Source organism: Nycticebus coucang, chromosome 4 (genome assembly GCF_027406575.1).
Source record: "Nycticebus coucang isolate mNycCou1 chromosome 4, mNycCou1.pri, whole genome shotgun sequence".
Taxonomy (NCBI): Eukaryota; Metazoa; Chordata; class Mammalia; order Primates; family Lorisidae; genus Nycticebus; species Nycticebus coucang.
In genome coordinates this window covers 118024342-118042129 of record NC_069783.1, presented here as the reverse complement: position 1 = coordinate 118042129, position 17788 = coordinate 118024342, and the positions used below count along the sequence as shown (strand labels likewise).

Here is a 17788-nt window from a genome sequence, read left to right as displayed (position 1 = left end):
TCTGCTGGCCAGAGGTCAGGGGTGCAGAGTTTAAATCTGCAGGCAAAGCGGTGGCCACCTGCTGAAACCATGAGAGTGAGGGGTACGGGGTGCAGTCTGATAACTGCTTTGAAGAATTGCTAAGGCAAGGATTGGCTTGCGGGGAGGGGATTTGTGGGAATAGCTTAGAAGCCTATCTGTGAAGGGAAGATTTGTCTCCAGACCGTGATCATGTGATTTGGAGAAGTTGGGAGGTTGAACCAACTTGAACACATGGCCCCTCAGCTTGGTTTCTCAGAAGGTCACGAGGCTGGCTTGTTCTCAGCCTTCTGAGGTTTCTGTCACCTGAGGTCCCAGCTCCCTGTGCTGCAGACACAAACACATACCTGCCCCTCTTGCTTACTTACAGCTTCATATCTGCTCTCCCCTCTCCCTGAAGTGTCGTTCCTTTAAAGTGGGAGTGGCACGGAATGCCAGCAGCCGCTGGTAGAGACTACCAGCCCCAGTAACACCACCTCCAGAAATACCTGGGAGCGCTTTATGCCTGTGCCTATTACCTCCTCTGGTGTGTGTACGCATCTGTTTTCTCAGAAACTGCACAGGTCATGATCGGAATGACATTGAGCATTTTTTAAACTGGCATTGTACACTTTTAATATCTTAATTTTTCTTTTAAATTTCTGTATTGTGAGCATTGTTCCATATCATTTAGACATTCTTCAGAAACAACATTTTTAATGACTATATAATTAATCCAGTCCCTGGTGGTGCTGTAACTTACCTAATGTCCTGTTTGTGAACAGATAGTGTTTTCAGTTTTTCACTATTATTTGTAACTCTGAATTTAATATGTCATATATAGACAAAACGAAACCTCTTATGTGCATGATTCCTGAAGTAATGTGTATGGGGTATCTTAATTGCATGTAGCGGCCTTGAAGTTCAAGGGCTATTTAGAATGTTCTGAGTTTTGTTTCCTATTTAGAATGTTTTGTAGTTTTGAAAAGTTTAAATTGCATTTTAGTTTGAAAGTTCACTAACTTTGTTGTTGTTGTTTTTATTGAGGGAAAATGACATCTTGCTTAGGCTTATGGTTCTTTCAAACAATTCATGTAGTTTTTTACTATAAAGTTCAAATTAGTGTGGGTTGGTCCTATTTCAGGCTGGTAAGTTTTGGTCTGTGTTTCATATTCCTTTCTCTTTAAAGCAGGCAGAGGCATAGGAGTTCATCTCCGTGTCATTTAACACTCAAGACTTGCTGAAACTTGGCACAAGTTGGGAGTCTCACTGTCCCTTCTTGATGCTGCCAAGAGAGGCAGAGCCTTTTTTATCTAGTGGCTTCTGTGTGTTAGACCTTGGGGATTAGGTGGGATAGGCATAATTTAATGGTTTTTGTTTGTTGGTTTTATTTTTTCATGGGGGAGCCAGTACCAGACAGTGAGACCCCAGAAAGTGGAAAGCCAACAGAAGGTGGAGTGGACAACTCTTCAGCAAAGATGGAGGAGGAGGAAGAGGAAGAAGAGAGCCTCCCAGGGTGTACTCTGTTTATTAAGAATCTCAACTTCAACACAACAGAAGAGACGCTGAAGAACGTGAGTGGTTTCCTAGAACGGGAGGAAGGGATGTGGCTGGGAAACCCCACGTCTGCTGATGTGCTTACTGCGTTTATTCCACTTTTAAGCATAACTCCTGGTAATATGTAACTTGACAACAACTGACAACCACCTACTCGACCCCTGTCCTGGGACTGGAGACAGCTCAGCCAAAGACTTGACTAGTAGCACGGCCAGCGAAGGGGGTCTGGGAGGGACTCCCACATACACTTTGGGGGTGTGTGTAGTGTGAAGGTGGTATCAGTGTTGGGATTATATATTTAGAAAACACATCCCCAATTGTTATTATGATGTCAACTACCAGAGTAAATGTCAGCACGATCCTCTGGGCCCGGTAAGAATGTAAATGAGTGTCTAGCCCCACCTGGGGCCTCTGGATAGGGTGAAATTTTTGCATTGATGGGAAGAGGGCATGAGGTGAAAGGATAAAGAACTCCAAACAGGTGTTTGATAAATGCCAAACGAGTGCTGTACCAAGTGGGGGCTGAACTTCTAGAAGGAATTGAACCTGAGATCAGAAAATGGGTCTCTAGTTCTGAAGGATTGGGGTTTGCTCCCCCAGTGGACTGGGAGCTCTCTATGGGGAGATACTTGATTTCTGGAAACTGGGCTTGGCACAGAATAGACATTGAATGGAGTCTTACTTTGAGTGAATGAATGAATGAATGAATAGTAGCTGGATGACGACTGTGAATTTGTTCTAGAAATGAAGGTGCTATAAGAATTGAACTGACTAATTTCCAAAAATTCCCCTTTGCTGTAAATTTCTATGGGTGGAGTCAAGAGAGAAGACCCCATCCCCTGAGTCCCAGAGGCAGGAACCTGGTGGGCAGATAGGTGAGCTGAGGACAGCCTGGGGTGTGGAAGGGAGGCAGAAGGTCAGAGCCACCACTCTGAGCTCCTCCAGCTCAGGCTCTGTGATTTGACTGTCCCCTTGTCTATTAAGACCAACCCCAGCTGCAGAGATGCCCTGTCTGAAGCAGGAGCATTTATAAAGATTCACTTTATTAAGCAATTAGAAATCCACTCTTACGCTTTTCTTTCTTTCTTTCTTTTTTTTTTTTTTTTTTGCTGCTTCCTGAGTCCATTTTTGTTTTGTTTTGCTTTTAAACAGTGGCACGCTCTAGTAGTATCCGAAAGGTAGATAGCTTTGAGTATGCCATACCAGCTTGTGGTGTTTTGACATCTGGTGTGGGTCTGGTATGGGAGCACCATGATCGGAGATCAGTGTTTTCTGGGAGATGCACACAAACCTCAGCCCAAGAACATCCTCAGAAGTATTAAGGATTCTGGGGCTGGAAGCCAAGATATCTAATCCGGTCTCTTCATAGTGTACATTTGGAGACTAAGCTTCAGAGAGGTCAGTTCACTGTCCTTCACACAGCCGATCAGAGGCACTAGGAGAAGAGCCCCTCGCTCACAGGACTGCCATCAGCACCGTGTTCGGGAGGAGAGCCGCGGTTACGGGGACCAGCCCGCCTGGGCTCGGATCCTGGCTTCACTCCTCACTAAAAATGTGGCCCTGCTCAAGTTCTTCAGCCCTCTGTGCCTCATTTTCTTCCTCTGTAACATGGAGGTGCTAATAGGATCTTCTCATGGGGTGTTTTTGGTGTTTTGAGTAGTATGAATGAGATAGTCCCGGTAAAGCATTTGATACTTGACACAGAAGAGTCAGTAAGTGGCTGGCTGTCTCTTGTAGTATTTGTGTGTCAGGACTGCTCCTCCCCGCTGTGTCCCCTCTGCTTACTAGTGATCCTTTTCTGGGTACCTGCCTCTCCCTGGTCCTGTGTACAGTGCTGAAGACAGAGCTGAGAACCAGAGGACTTGGGTTTTGTCCTGACTGGGTTTCAACTTCTAGCAAAAGAGATAGAAAAAGTAAAGGGGAAGATAGACTAGGATATGGCTTAAAATTATTTTTAAATCACTTTGGCATTCAGTGAGGGAGCAGGGAGAGGGGCTGGGATTCGGGTGGGTAGATTTCCAGGCTTCTAAATCTCCTCCTGGAGCAAGAAACACACCCAGCTACCATGTGGGGAACCCAAAGGGATTGTCCAGGGTACTTAGAGCAGGTCATCTCTTGTCACCTCAAGATGTCAGTCTGGCCAATTTGAGGAGGGTGCAGTTTTTGACAGGGTCCCTTGCCTACAGAGTGGTACAAGGCCGGGATCCCTGGATCCAAATCTCAGGCCCAGCACATCCTAGCTCTGTGACCCAGGTGCCATCTCTAACCCCTCCGAGGCCCAGTCTTTTTCATCTGAGTATAATACTGACAGCACAGAGCAGCTGTCAGCTCTGCTCTTACTGTCATCCTGGTGCCTATGCCTTGTGGCCTCTGGCTTTCAGCTTAGAGGTGCACGGGGCACAGGATTAGCCCGGAAATGCCTATGATACATGTCAACATTCTTTTCCAGGTGTTTTCCAAAGTGGGGACGGTGAAAAGCTGCTCTATTTCCAAGAAGAAGAACAAAGCAGGTATTTTTTTTTATGAAGTCATAACCACAAAGAAATGGTGTAGCTTTGGGCAAGGCATCAAGGGTTACTCTCACTGGTACGTTTTGAAAGACCTCATCTGTTCTGGAGCATAGTCACCCTCAAACCCGCTCATCTGCCTTGTCTAAAGTGGTTCCTCTTCCCGTTTCCCTGGAGACTCCTTTTCAGTAGAAAGAGCCTCACACATCAGGATCCTCTGAATCTTCCAGACCCCTCACCACTTTAGGCTGTCAGAGCTGGCTATAGAGTGGTGGCATTATGAGCAGGTGGCAGAAGCCACTGCCTCAGCCCAGCACCTCTGTGCTCTGGAAATTTCTCAGAAAATAGTAAGAAACAACCAATCTTGGGCTTTCATCTTTCCTTTCCAAAAGAAATAACCCAGTCATAGAATTTCTGGAATCTTCCACCTAGTCATTAACCATGCATTTCCATGGCCAGTGGGTCCGTGGACAGACAGAGACCATCTTCTTCTCTCCACCCAGACTCAGACGCTGTCCTGGTCCCTTGGCCTCTGCTTGGCTATCCTCCAGCCCCGGCTTATAGCAGAGGATGAGCAGTGGCTACGTCTTTCCTTTTTCACAGCCACGCCAGTCCCATCCCAAGTCCCCTTAGTTAGGCAGGATTTATAGGAATGCCTAAACTATGTTCTGAGTACCTGCTGTGTTCACAGTACTGCGCGCCAGGATATCTTCTATTTATTTGTTCCTTGAACAGTTCCCAGGGCTGGCTGGGTGGTGAGCACAGCATTAGATACACCAATGAAGGAGATACAGTCCCTTCTCCCAGAGGACTCAGGTCTAGCCAGAGACAAGGGAGCTGATGGTTATAGCACAGTGTGACAAGGGGCGGGGTGGGTTCCCCAAGGGGGGGAAGCCCAGGGAGTGTCCACATCAGCACAGGTCTTTGCCAGGGAGCAGGAAAAGACAGGGCAGGAGAGGCTGCTGGGGCTGGGCCCGGGGATTTTGCCAAGGAAAGTCTAGAAAGGTTTTAAGCAGATGTGATGTAGAAGTTATAGAGTGTCCTTTGCCTTCGTTTGCTGGGCTGCCGTAGCAAGGTACCACAGACTGGGTGATTTATACGACAGAAAGGTGTCTAATCTCACAGTTGTGGCATCTAGAATTCTGAGATCAAGGGATACATAGGGTGGGTTCCTTCTGAGGCTGTGAGGGAGGAGCTGCTCCAGGCCTTTCTCCCAGGCTTGTGCGTGTTCAGGGGCAGCTCCTCCTTTACACCCATCCCATGTTCACTCCTCCCTCCCCTTTAAAGGACATCAGCCACATCGGATTAGGGCCCACTCTTATGACCTCATTTTAACTTGGTTGCCTCTGTAAAGAGCTTGTCTCAAATAAGGTGACATCTGAGATACTGGGAGTTAGGATTTCAGCCTGTGGATTTGGAGGACACACTTCACCCCATCACATCCCTATTCTTTAGGACTTCAGATAGAGTTTGGGAATCCTGAGAAGGGTCAGTTGCAAGGATTTCAAGAAAGAAGGTCATTGCTGAAGCTCAAGAAGTGGGTCAGAGTGGACCTAGGCCAGTGGGCAGAGGTGGGTCACCGCGCCTCTCTTTAGGTGGCTGCTCTGTGGCCCTGCCTTTCTTTCCAGGGAGTACCCTTCAGCGTGCGTTAGAAATCATTATCTGAGCAACTGCTGTTGTAGGCAGCTCTTAAGATGTGCACCATCTTTCTCAAGAGCCTCTGTTTGAGAACCTTGTTCTCTGGGCCCATCTCTCACAGTTTGGGGAAAATCTAGAACACACTCAGCTAGGGAAGGAAGACAAACACACTGAGGTGTGGCGGGCAGCGGATCCCACCGGATCCCACCGGAAACACGCCCTTCCCCTTGCCCTTGGCCCTGCATTCATTCTGCTCTTCTGCCCCACCCACTGGTGTGATTTCCCCTTCTCTTTCTCTCTCTTTCAGGAGCACTGCTTTCCATGGGGTTTGGGTTTGTGGAATACAGGAAGCCTGAGCAAGCCCAGAAAGCCCTCAAGCAGCTCCAGGTAAAGTGAGGTTTCCCAGCAGAGGTCCACAGAGGCACTCAGCGGGTGGTGGGCGGCCCCTCAGCCCTCTGAAATTGAGCAGGAATAGGTACTGCAGCCATATTCTCATGAGTACATGGCTTTTTTTTTTTTTTTTTTTTTTTTTTTTTTTGTAGAGACAGAGTCTCACATACCGCCCTCAGGTAGAGTGCCGTGGCGTCACACAGCTCACAGCAACCTCTAACTCTTGAGCTTACGCGATTCTCTTGCCTCAGCCTCCCAAGCAGCTGGGACTACAGGCGCCTGCCACAACGCCCGGCTATTTTTTTGTTGCAATTTGGCCGGGGCTGGGTTTGAACCCGCCACCCTCGGCATATGGGGCCGGCGCCCTACTCACTGAGCCACAGGCACCGCCCGAGTACATGGCTTTTGCCAGTTCTCCTGGGGACTGTGGTCAAGAAGAGCCTTTCTGAACACTTTGTGATCATCATAGTTCATTCATTCACTGCACAGCACTGTTATTGGGGGCCTGGTTTGTGCCAGGCACTATGTTAGGCCTGAGAGAGAGTGCTTGTGTGGGCCTTTGTTTCTGGCAGAGAAGACAGGCAATAGGCTGTTGAATAAATAGGCAAGGCCAAGTCATAATAAAGTACTTGGCGATACAGAGGTGAGGGTGGGGGGCAGGGAAGGCCTCTGAGGAGGTGACTGACAATCAAGACGGTATCTGATTGATAAGTCAGCTGCATAGAGACCTGTGAGGAGTATAGTTGAAGAGGGAACAGCATGTACAAAAGGCCTGAGGCAGGGCGTCCCTGGAGGAAATGAGCTTAACATATTTGAGAAACAAAAAGAGGCCCCTGTGGCCAGGGCAGAGCAGGGTCAGGAGGTCAGAGCATAGGGTGAGAGATGGGGTGTCTAGGGCAGGATCTTGCAGGCCATTTTAAGGACTTGTAGAGAGTCAGCATGGGGGTGATGAGAGACTATCAGTAGGCTGTGAGTGTGTTGGTGAAAAATCTGGTTCCTGCTTTAGAACAATCTCCCCAGCTACTGTGGAAAGGACAGGGAGGAGACCCTTGAGTCTTCCAGGCTTGGCCAGCGTAGAGGTAGGATGGCCAACGGTAGAGAAAAAGGGGGCCAAACCGAGAGGCACCTGGGCATAGAGTCAACCTCCTGCTCAGACAGAACAGGGAGAAATGGCCTGCTAGGCCCTAAGAACCAGGGACAGATTGGGAGGAGAAGAGCTGGGGCCACAGAGAGCAGACCAGCCTGAGATTTGCATTAGGCCTCAGGAAGGTTTCCCTTCACTAATGTCACACGTCCCTGGCTCTTCTGGATCAGGGGCTATCTACTCATTCAACTTAAATTCAGTCCTACAAATGCAATGGTCTATCTTTCTCCCTCACTTAATTCAAAATTCTATAAAATTCTACTTTTCTTTTCAGTGTACTCTATCATGTGTACATGCACATGTGAATATTGCCTCAAAGAATTGTTCATACATCGCTTTGTGGGCTGTATTTTATGGAGAGTCAAGGGATTTTCAAGGGTAATTTTGCTAATATGCCAGTTTTGCCTTAAGGGACTGGTGGTAGCTTTACATGCAACTCGGTTGTGATTTAGATTTTTTTTAAAGAACATACAAACCAAACCAAACTCTCACTGTAAGCCAGACCTGAGGGACTTACTTTGCCTGCAAATGCTTATAAACAAGGGAAAATCCTGTACCCCTTGAATGGCATAAAGTTCAAGCCTCCTCATAGCTCAAGAAAGCGTTCGAGGGCTGGGTCTGTGTGACCACCAGCTGTTGTCTGGGCTCCGCATGACCTGTTTCAGGGAAAAGCCATCCTCTGTCCTCAGTTCCAGCCAACTCCTCTGCCAGGGACCAAAGACTTGGCTGTTTCCAGGCTGTGTTGTCTTGTTTCTTAGGGTCTTGTCGTGGACGACCACAAGCTGGAAGTGAGGATCTCGGAACGTGCCACCAAGTGAGTGCTTGCTGTTCCTGGTTTCCTTTGATGGGAGTTGGTGCTTTCTGTTCTTGGTGCCAGCAGCTCTGGAGGTGTGGCTCATAGCCTTTACATGTCCTTTCTGCTCAATCCCCTCGCCATTTAGGACTCTACCTGATTAAGGTTGGCATTTGCCATCTCTGACCCTGTTTCCCTACTGAGCTGAAACAGCACTAGTCCTTTAGGTGAATGTTTAATACACTTTTTTTTTTTTTTTTTTTGGTAATAAAAAGAATAAGTGCAGGAGAAACAAGCAGGTCCCACTCACCATGATGGTATATATAAGCCAAGGAGGAGTCTCAAGTTGCTGATGCTCTGGCTGAACCAGAAGAAACTGTAAACCTAAGTATTCTTAGAGCTGGAGGGCATTGCCCAGAGACGGCCTCCAGTTGATTTGAAAGATATTCAGTAGGTGGTAGAGATGGAGGCAAGCCAGTTTACCCAGTAATCAGTATACTGAAGTGCTTGGGGTGTGGAGGGTTGGTTTTTTGCTCCTTCCTTTCCACCTGCTTTTGCTTCTAAGTGAACTTCCTGCAGTGCCCTGCATGTAACAGGTGCTCCGTGTAAGCCATTATTGTCATTATCATCCACTTGCCTCTGGTGATAAAGGACCATGCTAATAGCCCTAGAGCTGGTTTAAGATATTTTTTTGGTAGTTTTCAACAGGTTGGTCATTCGTTGTGCTCATTCAGCAAATTAGCTGCCTGGGACTTGGCCTTTCTTCTTCCTTCTCTGTTAATGCTCCTTTTGAATCCAGCTTAGACTGTCTCTGGTATTTTCCACCAAATGTGATCTGTGCTGTGTTGGGCAAAATCAGTGAGAAAATGTGGTACGGGGACTCCCAGAAGACTAATGGGGTTCCTGAGCTATCAGCATAAGAGGAACTGCCCAGATTTTGAGCCCCACACCTTTAGGTTCTAACCCAAGAGCCCTGTGGCCTTGTAGGGGTCACTCTGCCTCTAAAGTGAAATGGTACGTAAAGTGTGCAGCACTTGCCATGACCGTGAGCACTCAGCCAGTGGTTTCTTTTTAGTGCCCTATCTCTAGAGTTAGCCTGAACTCAGCCTTGCAAGTTCATGGAATCATTGTCTTACTAACAAAACACTGCAGCAAAGCCCACTGTGTACCAGATAGTCCTCTTGGGCAGTGGGAATGGCATTTCCTTGTGGAGTTTATACTCTTTTTGCATCTGTATTGTCTAGGATGGTAGGCATTTGCCACACATGGCTATTTAGCACTTGGAATGTGGCAAGAACAGCTGTATTAGTTATCCATTGTTGTGTATCCCCAAACTTAACAACTTAATACAAAACATTATATCAAAGTATCCCCAACCTTAACAACTTATTACAAAACATTATATCACGGTTTCTGTGGGTCAGGAATTCAGGAGCAGCCTAGCCGGGGCTCAGGCTTGGTATCATGAGGTTGCACTGAGAATGTTGGCTGGGGCTGCAGTCATCCAAACATTCAGCTGGTGTGGATGGATCTGCTGCTAAGATGGTGCACTCACGTGGCTGTTGGCAAGAAATCTCCCTCACCTCGTGGGCCTCCTGATGGGACGACTAAGTGTCCTTATAGCATGGCCACTGGTTTTCCCCAGAGCAGGTAATCCAGAAGAGGGCAAGGAGGTGGCAGTGTGTTCACCCTAGTCTCAGAGGTCATACCATCCCTTCAGCAGTACCCTAACTGGCCACACAGTCCTGCCCTGATGTGGTGCAGAAGGGGATTACTCGAGGCAAGAATACTGAGAGCCAGAGATTATCTGGAGGCTAACTATCCCAGCAACTGAGGAAATGAATGGTTGATTTTGTTTCATTTAAATTTGGATCTAATTACCTACATGTGGCCGGTGGCTACTGTATGGAACAGCACAGCCCCAGGCTGACGAGACAAATGATAAAGAGAAGCATGATTGAATTGGTAATATACTATCATACCATCAGACAGCAATGCAGGCCAGGCAGAGAAGGAAAGCTGCCATTTTAGTGAGATGAGGAAGGCCCTGAGCAGATTGAAGGAAGCCTTTTAGATAATAAGGACAATTATTATATAATAGCTGCCACTTATTGAATTGATCACTTGTTGGGTATAGTGCTGAGTCCTCATTAAATCCCCAATCTGATAAGGTTGGTGCTATTTTATGCCCATTCTACATTTGAGGCAACTGAGGCCCAGAGAGACCACGTAATTTGCCCAAGATCCCACAGATCCCAAGTGGCCCATTTTGCATCCAGACCCAGTGCATTAACTCCCAGCCTTGCTCACTACCCTACCCTACCCTGTTTCACTGGAGTGGCACATTTCCCTGGGAGAGCAGGGGGACAGGGAAGGTGGGATTGAGTTAGGCATTGCCTTGAGCCTCCAGGCTAAGAGTGTCCTCTCTCAACACTGAGAGTTAGGCCCCTGCATGCTCCTACCTGGGTTAGTGGTAGCGTGTCAACAGACTTCTGGAGATAAGCCAGGGTCTTCCTATGCATCTGCAGAGAAAGAACCAGCAGAGCTTGGGTTTAGTGAAAACTAGCCCCACCTTCATTAGGGCTCCTAAAGTAGCTCCTAAGTCTCTCAGTGAAGGGCGGTGGCAGCCCGAGGATGCGTGTGTTCCCCAGGCATCCATGGCTGTTGGGGCTCAAACCCCCCAGGGGAGGCAGTCTTCCCTTTTATCTCAGCCTCCCTATAAGATAGAAGCCTCGATTCTGGTAGGAGAGTGTTGCCAAGCAGGCGCTGCTGATACCCCAAGTAACCTGGCCCCTTCCTTCCTTCTACTCACCTCCAGGCCAGCCCTGACATCTGCTCGGAAGAAACAAGTCTCCAAAAAGCAGACAACTTCCAAGATCCTTGTGCGAAACATCCCCTTCCAGGCTGACAGCCGGGAGATCCGAGAGCTCTTCAGGTAAGATGCGTGCTTTTAGCCCAGAGGGCTGGTGCTGGGTGAAGAAGCCTGCCTGAGTCTCGGGGTCCTGGCTGGTTCCACTGCCAGGACAGCACAGTGATCTTTCAAAGGTCATCTTTTGGTTGCCTTTGATTTATCTCCCTTAATCTCAGATGTGGCTCCCCAGAGCATTGCACAGGAAAAAGTCACAATAGCCAGGCCTCCTCTTGGTAGGAGAAGGGCAGGCCAGCTTCTCCATCCCCATCCACAAGGTACAGGAGGGGCAGGATCCCCAGTGGTCCATCCCTGGTCTGCTTGGAATTGCCTCCATGCAGGACATCCCCTGTGTTTTAAGGTGGTTCTCCACCTTAGCTTGGACTAGATTCCAGTCACCTGGCACCACCCTCAGACACTCAGATTCCTTTAGTCAGCAGTGGGTCCAGATATTAGTATTTTGCTAAAAGCATTGCAGGGGGTCCTAATGTCCCACCAGGATTGGGACCACTAGCTAAATTGCTGCCTATGGAAAGCCCCTTTACCTGCACACAATGCAATGCTCAGCACCTGTTAGCACAGGGGTCAAATACCCATCCATCTCTCAGGGGCCAGGCTGGGTGAGTACAGAGGAGTTGGAGGGCCTCTCTGATCACACAGCTGTGAGGCCATGCAGACACATGGCCTTAATGAGACCAGTTCCCACGTTTTGAAAGAGAAACTAGCAATCTGGATTCTTGGGGGGAAATTGATCAGCATCTGCAACAAACACTGCATGAGACAAAATTCGTCCTGCCCCAGGGTCACCAACTTAGGATCCCTGCAATGGCATGTTAGAGTATTTGGCGTTTCAGATTAGTTAGGTATCACCCAGGCCCTGGATGAGAGAAACATTCTATGACAGAAGAGGTAGATGTGTGAAGCCCAGGCACTCGCCAGGCACGTACAGAGAGACCGTGTGGCCCTCAAGAGTGTAATGGCAGGTGAAACCAGCCTGACCAAGCTGGTCTTTGAGGCCTGGCTAGGATCTGATGCAGTGTTGACCTGTAGCACCATGGCCTGCACGCGGGGGAACATTTAGAATTCCACATAGCATGTCTTGTTCATTTAACCTGTTCATCGAGTTCCAACCTGAAGATCAGAGAGGGAGGTCCCTGTTAGAATTACCAGTTGGCATCTTTCGAGGTAAGCCTTGGAAGTAAAATGAGGCCCGTGTTTTAGAGACTTCAAAAAGAATTATCTTTGTGTAAAATCTACCCTGTTTGTTCTCACTCTGCAATTTGAAGAATGGGAAGCTATTTGGGGAATTTGCTTTAAAAATCCTTGTTCGTCTCCTCCCTTCTGTTCTAAAATCCTACCACTGGTATTCTGTTCATTAAATAGGCACAGTTCGCCAGGAGCTGGTGCAAGGCCATCCCTACCGGTATCTTAAGTAGCAGGATCTTAGTTATAGTCCCTGGAACCCTGAGTGGAAGGAACAGCTTGGTGAGAAGGGGTTGCAACCTGGGAGAATGTTTTCCATTTCCCAGAACCCAGGTAGATTAGTCAAGACAGGTGTGTGAGGTTGTCATATACGGAGACCTGGATGTGTCTGCTTGCTTTACCATGCTTCCGCTCTTTAAAAAGAGTCCAATTTAAGAACTGCCAGATCAAAATGGGCTTGCTAAAACAGTGCATGTTGATCAGGAAATAATATCCCAGCGAAATGACAGTTTCACTTGGTTCCGCAGTCTATTTAGGATGACACTTGTCGGGGAAACAAAAGACCGCAAGGGAAGGGAAAGCGCTTTGTTTGATCTCACGTATTATACTTATTTTTAGAAGACGGAATTAGTGTCCACTGAACATAATTACATGTGGTGTCTCTTCTCCCTGCCATTGTTCTGATGAGAGTTTTCACAAACCCCTGGAAATGTAAACCCTTCTTGGAGGGCTCTACCTCGCTTTTGTTAACTCCGTCTGGGGATTTGAGGCAGTACTGAGCAGAGGACAGCAGGGGTCGCTGTGAGCCTTCTCAGGGACATGAGCTTGTCCAGTTAGGGAAGCCCCAGGCAGGATTTCAGACAAAGCCGCTGGTCACCAAAGGTCATCAGCCTGGGGAAGTTTGCAGGGTTTAGGGGAACCAATCTGGTGGTGGTGTTCCTTTTGCACCCAGACAGAAACTGGACTTTGGGGAGATGAAGTTTGCTGCCTGAGCCGGGTTTTGACTCTTAAGTCCTCGTGACCCAGAGCCCCGACTTGGAACCACTCCCCTCTACCACCAGTCCTCCTGGCTCAAGAAGGGGCCATTGTCCCCCAGATCCTTTCAGTGGGAACTCTGCCCCACAGTGAGTGTGTTGTTTATACTAGGCACTGGGCTTGCACTTGTTTCGGGAGAGACGCAGGCCCTTCTCTCTGGAGAGGACTGGTAGGAAACTGACAGTGGCAGCGAGTGAGACAGGTGTGCCCAGCTGTGGAGAGCGTGGACAGGAGATGGGGGACAGCAGCAGTGCCTGGGACCTTACCCAGAAGCCACCAGCCTTTCACTTGGCCTTACCACACCACATTCCAGTGAGCCCCTTAACACATTGCTGGCTGGTTTATGCATAAAAATTGCCGGTCAACAATGTGTTAAGATGTTAGAGGCGCTAAGTGATTCGATATGATAGGCAGCTGAGAGATGAGGAGGGGAAAAAGAATAAAATAGACTGGATTTTGGACAACTGGGAATTTAGACTGGGAGAAACGAATCAGGAAACAACCGTTATGTTAACACATCCAGCTATGGTGCCCTGGCTGGGCTTGAACTCTTGGCCTCAAATGATCCTCCTGCTGCAGCCTCCCGATGTGCTAGGATTACAGGTGTGAGCTGTCTCACCTAGCCTGAGTTTTCACTTTCCATCTCATCCTGCAAGTTATGTATCCAATTCTGCCTGTAAACCAACAGAAAGATTGGGAAGTTTGGAGCCAGAGTGTAGTTTGCCCATTGGCCAGCCTCAAGTTTCTTCATCTGCAGAATGGGAATGAAATGTGTCTGCTTCTCTTGCCCCTCAGTCCAGGCAGTGAAAACCTCAGGGACAGGATGGGTGGGCAGGCTGATGGGAGGATACAAGTTTCTTTTTTTTTTTTTTTTAAATATGGAACGCTTCACAAATTTGCGTGTCATCCTTGCGCAGGAGGATACAAGTTTCTCATGCTCACTGATCGTGTTCATCACTGATGCCTCCTGTGGGTTATCACTGAGGAGCACGTGTCAGCCCTGCTGCTCTGAGGGGGTGAGGACCATCCAGGTGGCTCTCAAGTCAGGGCCGGTAGTCATGGTGACAAGTCAGTTCTGGCAGTAGATCTTGTGGGTTTGGCATAGTTCCCTCTTTTCCTATGCACTGTCCCTTCAGCTCTCAGGGCCTTAGTTTTCCTCATCTGTAAAATAGGAATAAGAAGAACTTGTTTTATTGCCAGGTGATAATGAAAGTATCATGTCATGTGAGATGCCTGGCACAGTGCCCAGCTCACGAGACATACCCTCCGATGTGGCTGTTATTGCTGTGTTTCCCTCAGGAGTCAATCACTTTGGGGACACTGGTCTTTGGTTTAGGCAAACGGAGTCTGGTGGGTCTGCAGGAGAGAGGAAGCCTTGACTGGCAGAGCAGGGACTCAGTGTGTGCACCCACGGGGTGATCTGCAGTCCTCTCGTCACTTTCCACTGAGAAGACCCCATTGTCATCCCCACAGCAGAAAAGCTGGAGTCTGCCAGGTCCACAGCCAAGGCCTTATTTTTCTTCCTTCCTCCTTCTCTTCCTTGCTTTTTAACAGTAGGTTTATTTTGCCTTCCGAGCCATAGGAGTCGGGGGGACATCTGCGAGAGGGTGTCCTTCTTAGTTGGGGTCTCAGGCGATTACCTCATCCTTGAGTGCATCCCCCTGAGAGAAAATTGCCTGCAAGGCCACCACCAGGATAGCACATGCTATGAGGCTGCTTCGCTCTTCTTGGAAAGACTGGGTGATCAGCTCTTTATTCCCCTTTGTTCAGAGGGGCTGCCCTGCTAAATACCTCCCAAGCCACAGAATCCTCAGACTCAGTCTTTGATGGCTATATCATTTTACAGATGTGGAAGCCCAGTCACCAGCTAGTCATAGCCAAACTAGAGCAGGGAGACCACCTCCCTGGTCTGCTCTTTAGGGGCCTCCCAGGAGTGGGAAAAAGCCCTTTATTGACTCCCAGTGGGCCCAAAACTAGTAAATTTCCTCTTCTATAAAATGGGCCAGTTCCTGGGAAGAACCCACAAAGTACCAGAAGAAGCAAGGCTTTCAGGATATGAATGGCTGCTCCACAGAGACTGGGGCCCTGCGTCGCTCTGCTGGGCCATATCTTCCCCACCCCAGACTTGCTGCCTTGGAGGCCTTTGATCACTCCAGAGAAGCTGAATCGTGCCTCCCTGCCTCACTGTCTCCCTGCTTGCCCCCCATCTAGAGCAGAAGTTACAAATTAGCAGGCCAGATGTGCCCCTGAATATGGTGTGTTTGAGACCATGAAGTGCTAGGGGTGGGGTAAGTGGGAGTAAATTGGTGCCCCATATTTGCAGAGCACGGAGTTTGCTGTGCAGAAGATGTGACTCTCTCAGGTCTGTGCCAGCATGGCCTTGGCTGTTACTCCTTTGCGACAGAGTACTTGCTCTGCGTTCCCCGCTGTCCCACTTCCCTCTCTCCCCTCACCCACCAGCCCCACTCTGGCTTCTCGCTCCCTTCCTTGCAACTTCACTTACAAGTACCCCAATATGACATGGCAGCAGTCAGGGACGCTGCACCTTACAGGCTGGCCTGCATTAGGAAAGGTTCACAGACGTACAGGCATCTCTGTATAATGAGAATGTCATATGTACTGTGTCACAGAGATGACCACAGTGGTGGTGTTGGTGGTGGCGCCAACATCTGCATTGCAGTAAGATTACGGGCACACTGCGTGGGGCCAGCCTGCTGTCCCACCTCCACCACTGCTGTCCCAGGTCTCCACCTGTGACCTTGTGCAGTCTACTTACCCTTTCTGTGTCTCATTTCCTCATGTGGAAATGGGCATAGACATCCTTGTGACAATCTCAGAGTAGTTGCAAGGATCAGCTTCGGGAAGTGCGCCTGGCACCAGGTCAGCATACTCAGTGTATACTGTAGTGATTGCTGTTTAAAATGAGGCTGCTTCAGCTCAGCCTTACTCTATGGAGTCCTGGTAAAGATGAGGCTTCTGAGGCACAGAGATGTCCTGGAGTTGCCCCAGGGTCACACAGCTTAGCATCAGCACAGCCAGTTTTGTCTCTAGACCTCCACCCTGTGCCCCTGGAACCATCCCCAGCGGTCAGGGGTGTCTGGTGAGGGCAGGCAGTGGCTACAGGCCACAGATGGAGAGCTGCTTTTCTTCTTTCATCCCAGCATCTTTTCACCTCCCTTGGATTTCCTTTCTCAGAGGTGTGAACCACCTGCTAGGGTGTGAATGGGGGAGTTCACAACAGGTGTCTGGAGGCCTTAATTACATGGAGTCACCTGTTCTGCCTGCTTTCTGGACAGCACCCATCCATCCCTGGCCTCCTGGCCTCCTGGCCTCCTGATTTCCTCTTACAGGGGCTGTGACTGTGGGGAAAGGGCTTGCATGAATTCCGCCCTCATCCCCCTCGCCCAGGCATGGGGTCACTGGCCAATTAACTCCTGGTTGTCAGTGGTCCCCTTCCAAAAGCTGCCAGCCCTTTGAGCCCTTTAATCTGCTCTCAGTGAAGACAGGGGCGGATTTCCCCTTTGCTAGGCTCTCTCATATGAAGCGCTACACAAGCCTGGATAGTTCTCAAGAGCCAGCCACAAAAGAAGATATCCAAGTGGCTCATCAACATACAAAAAAATTTGCTTTCCATCCTACCAGGAAAGCACAATTAGAACCCCACATATACTGAGTGTACATCCACCAGCGTGGCTTCTGGCATCGAGGGAGACACGGGTGGATGCCGCTCCCCTCCTCAGTATTTATGGAGCCTCTCTGTGCCAGGCATGTTGCTGGGCATGGGAGAGGCAGCTGGGAATAATGCAAAGACCCTGCCCTTGTGGCATTTATATTCTAGCCAAGGGAGGGACAGTGAAAAAAAGGACAGATAATCCCTATGATATGGAGGCAGAGGGCTCTAAGGATAAAGTGAGAGCCAGGCGTGGTGGGAATGAGAGCATGTGCATCTCCCTGCAGTTCCCATGACAGTGTGCCACAAACTCGGGGTTTATTCTATAGGTTAGAAGCCAGAGTGCAAGCTCGAGCTGTCTGCAGGGCCATGCCTGTTTTGAAGGCTCCAGAGCGGGAGCCTTCCTCACCTCTCCAAGCCCCTGGTGGTGTTGCCTGGCTTGCAGCTGCAGCCCTCCAGTCTCTGCCCCTGTCATCTCATAGCGTTCTTCCCTCTGTGGGCCTTCTCCTTCTAAGGACGCCAGTCATTGCATTTTGGGCCCACACCAAGCCAGTGTGGCTTTATCTTACCTTGATTACATCTACAAAGGCCCTTTTTCTGACCAAGGTCACATTTATAGGTTCCAGGTGAACGTGAATGTGGGGGACATGATCCACCCAGAGCAGGGCGTCTTAGTTTGGGTGGTCAGGAAAGGCTTCTCCAAGTAAGAGACATTCCAGTGGAGACCTACAGGTATGCAGGGTGAACTATGTGTGGATCTGGGGGATCTCTTGGCAAGAGACAAGGCCCTAGGCAGAAATGGCTGGCTCCTTTTGTTTTGGTTTGTTTGTTTTTGTTTTGTTTGTTTTGTTTGAGACAGCATCTCACTATGTCGCCCTGGGTAGAGTGCTGTGGCGTCACAGCTCACAGCAACCTCCAACTCTTGGGCTTAAGCGATCGTCTTGCC

At 49.0% G+C, this 17788-nt stretch overlaps 1 protein-coding gene across 4 annotated transcripts in view; it reads left to right on the top strand.

Annotated features, from left to right (window-relative positions):
- RBM19 (RNA binding motif protein 19) overlaps nt 1-17788 on the top strand; it is a 154188-nt gene that overhangs the window by 36264 nt on the left and 100136 nt on the right. For all 4 annotated transcript variants that reach the window (XR_008379590.1, XR_008379589.1, XM_053588594.1 and 1 more), the window contains exons 17-21: nt 1408-1571; nt 4004-4064; nt 6007-6086; nt 7992-8047; nt 10845-10961. Coding sequence is in view for 2 of the 4 variants with exons in the window: in XM_053588594.1 (XP_053444569.1) it covers nt 1408-1571; nt 4004-4064; nt 6007-6086; nt 7992-8047; nt 10845-10961 (478 nt within the window). In the remaining 2 variants the exon portion in view is untranslated. The remainder of the gene's footprint in view (nt 1-1407; nt 1572-4003; nt 4065-6006; nt 6087-7991; nt 8048-10844; nt 10962-17788) is intronic.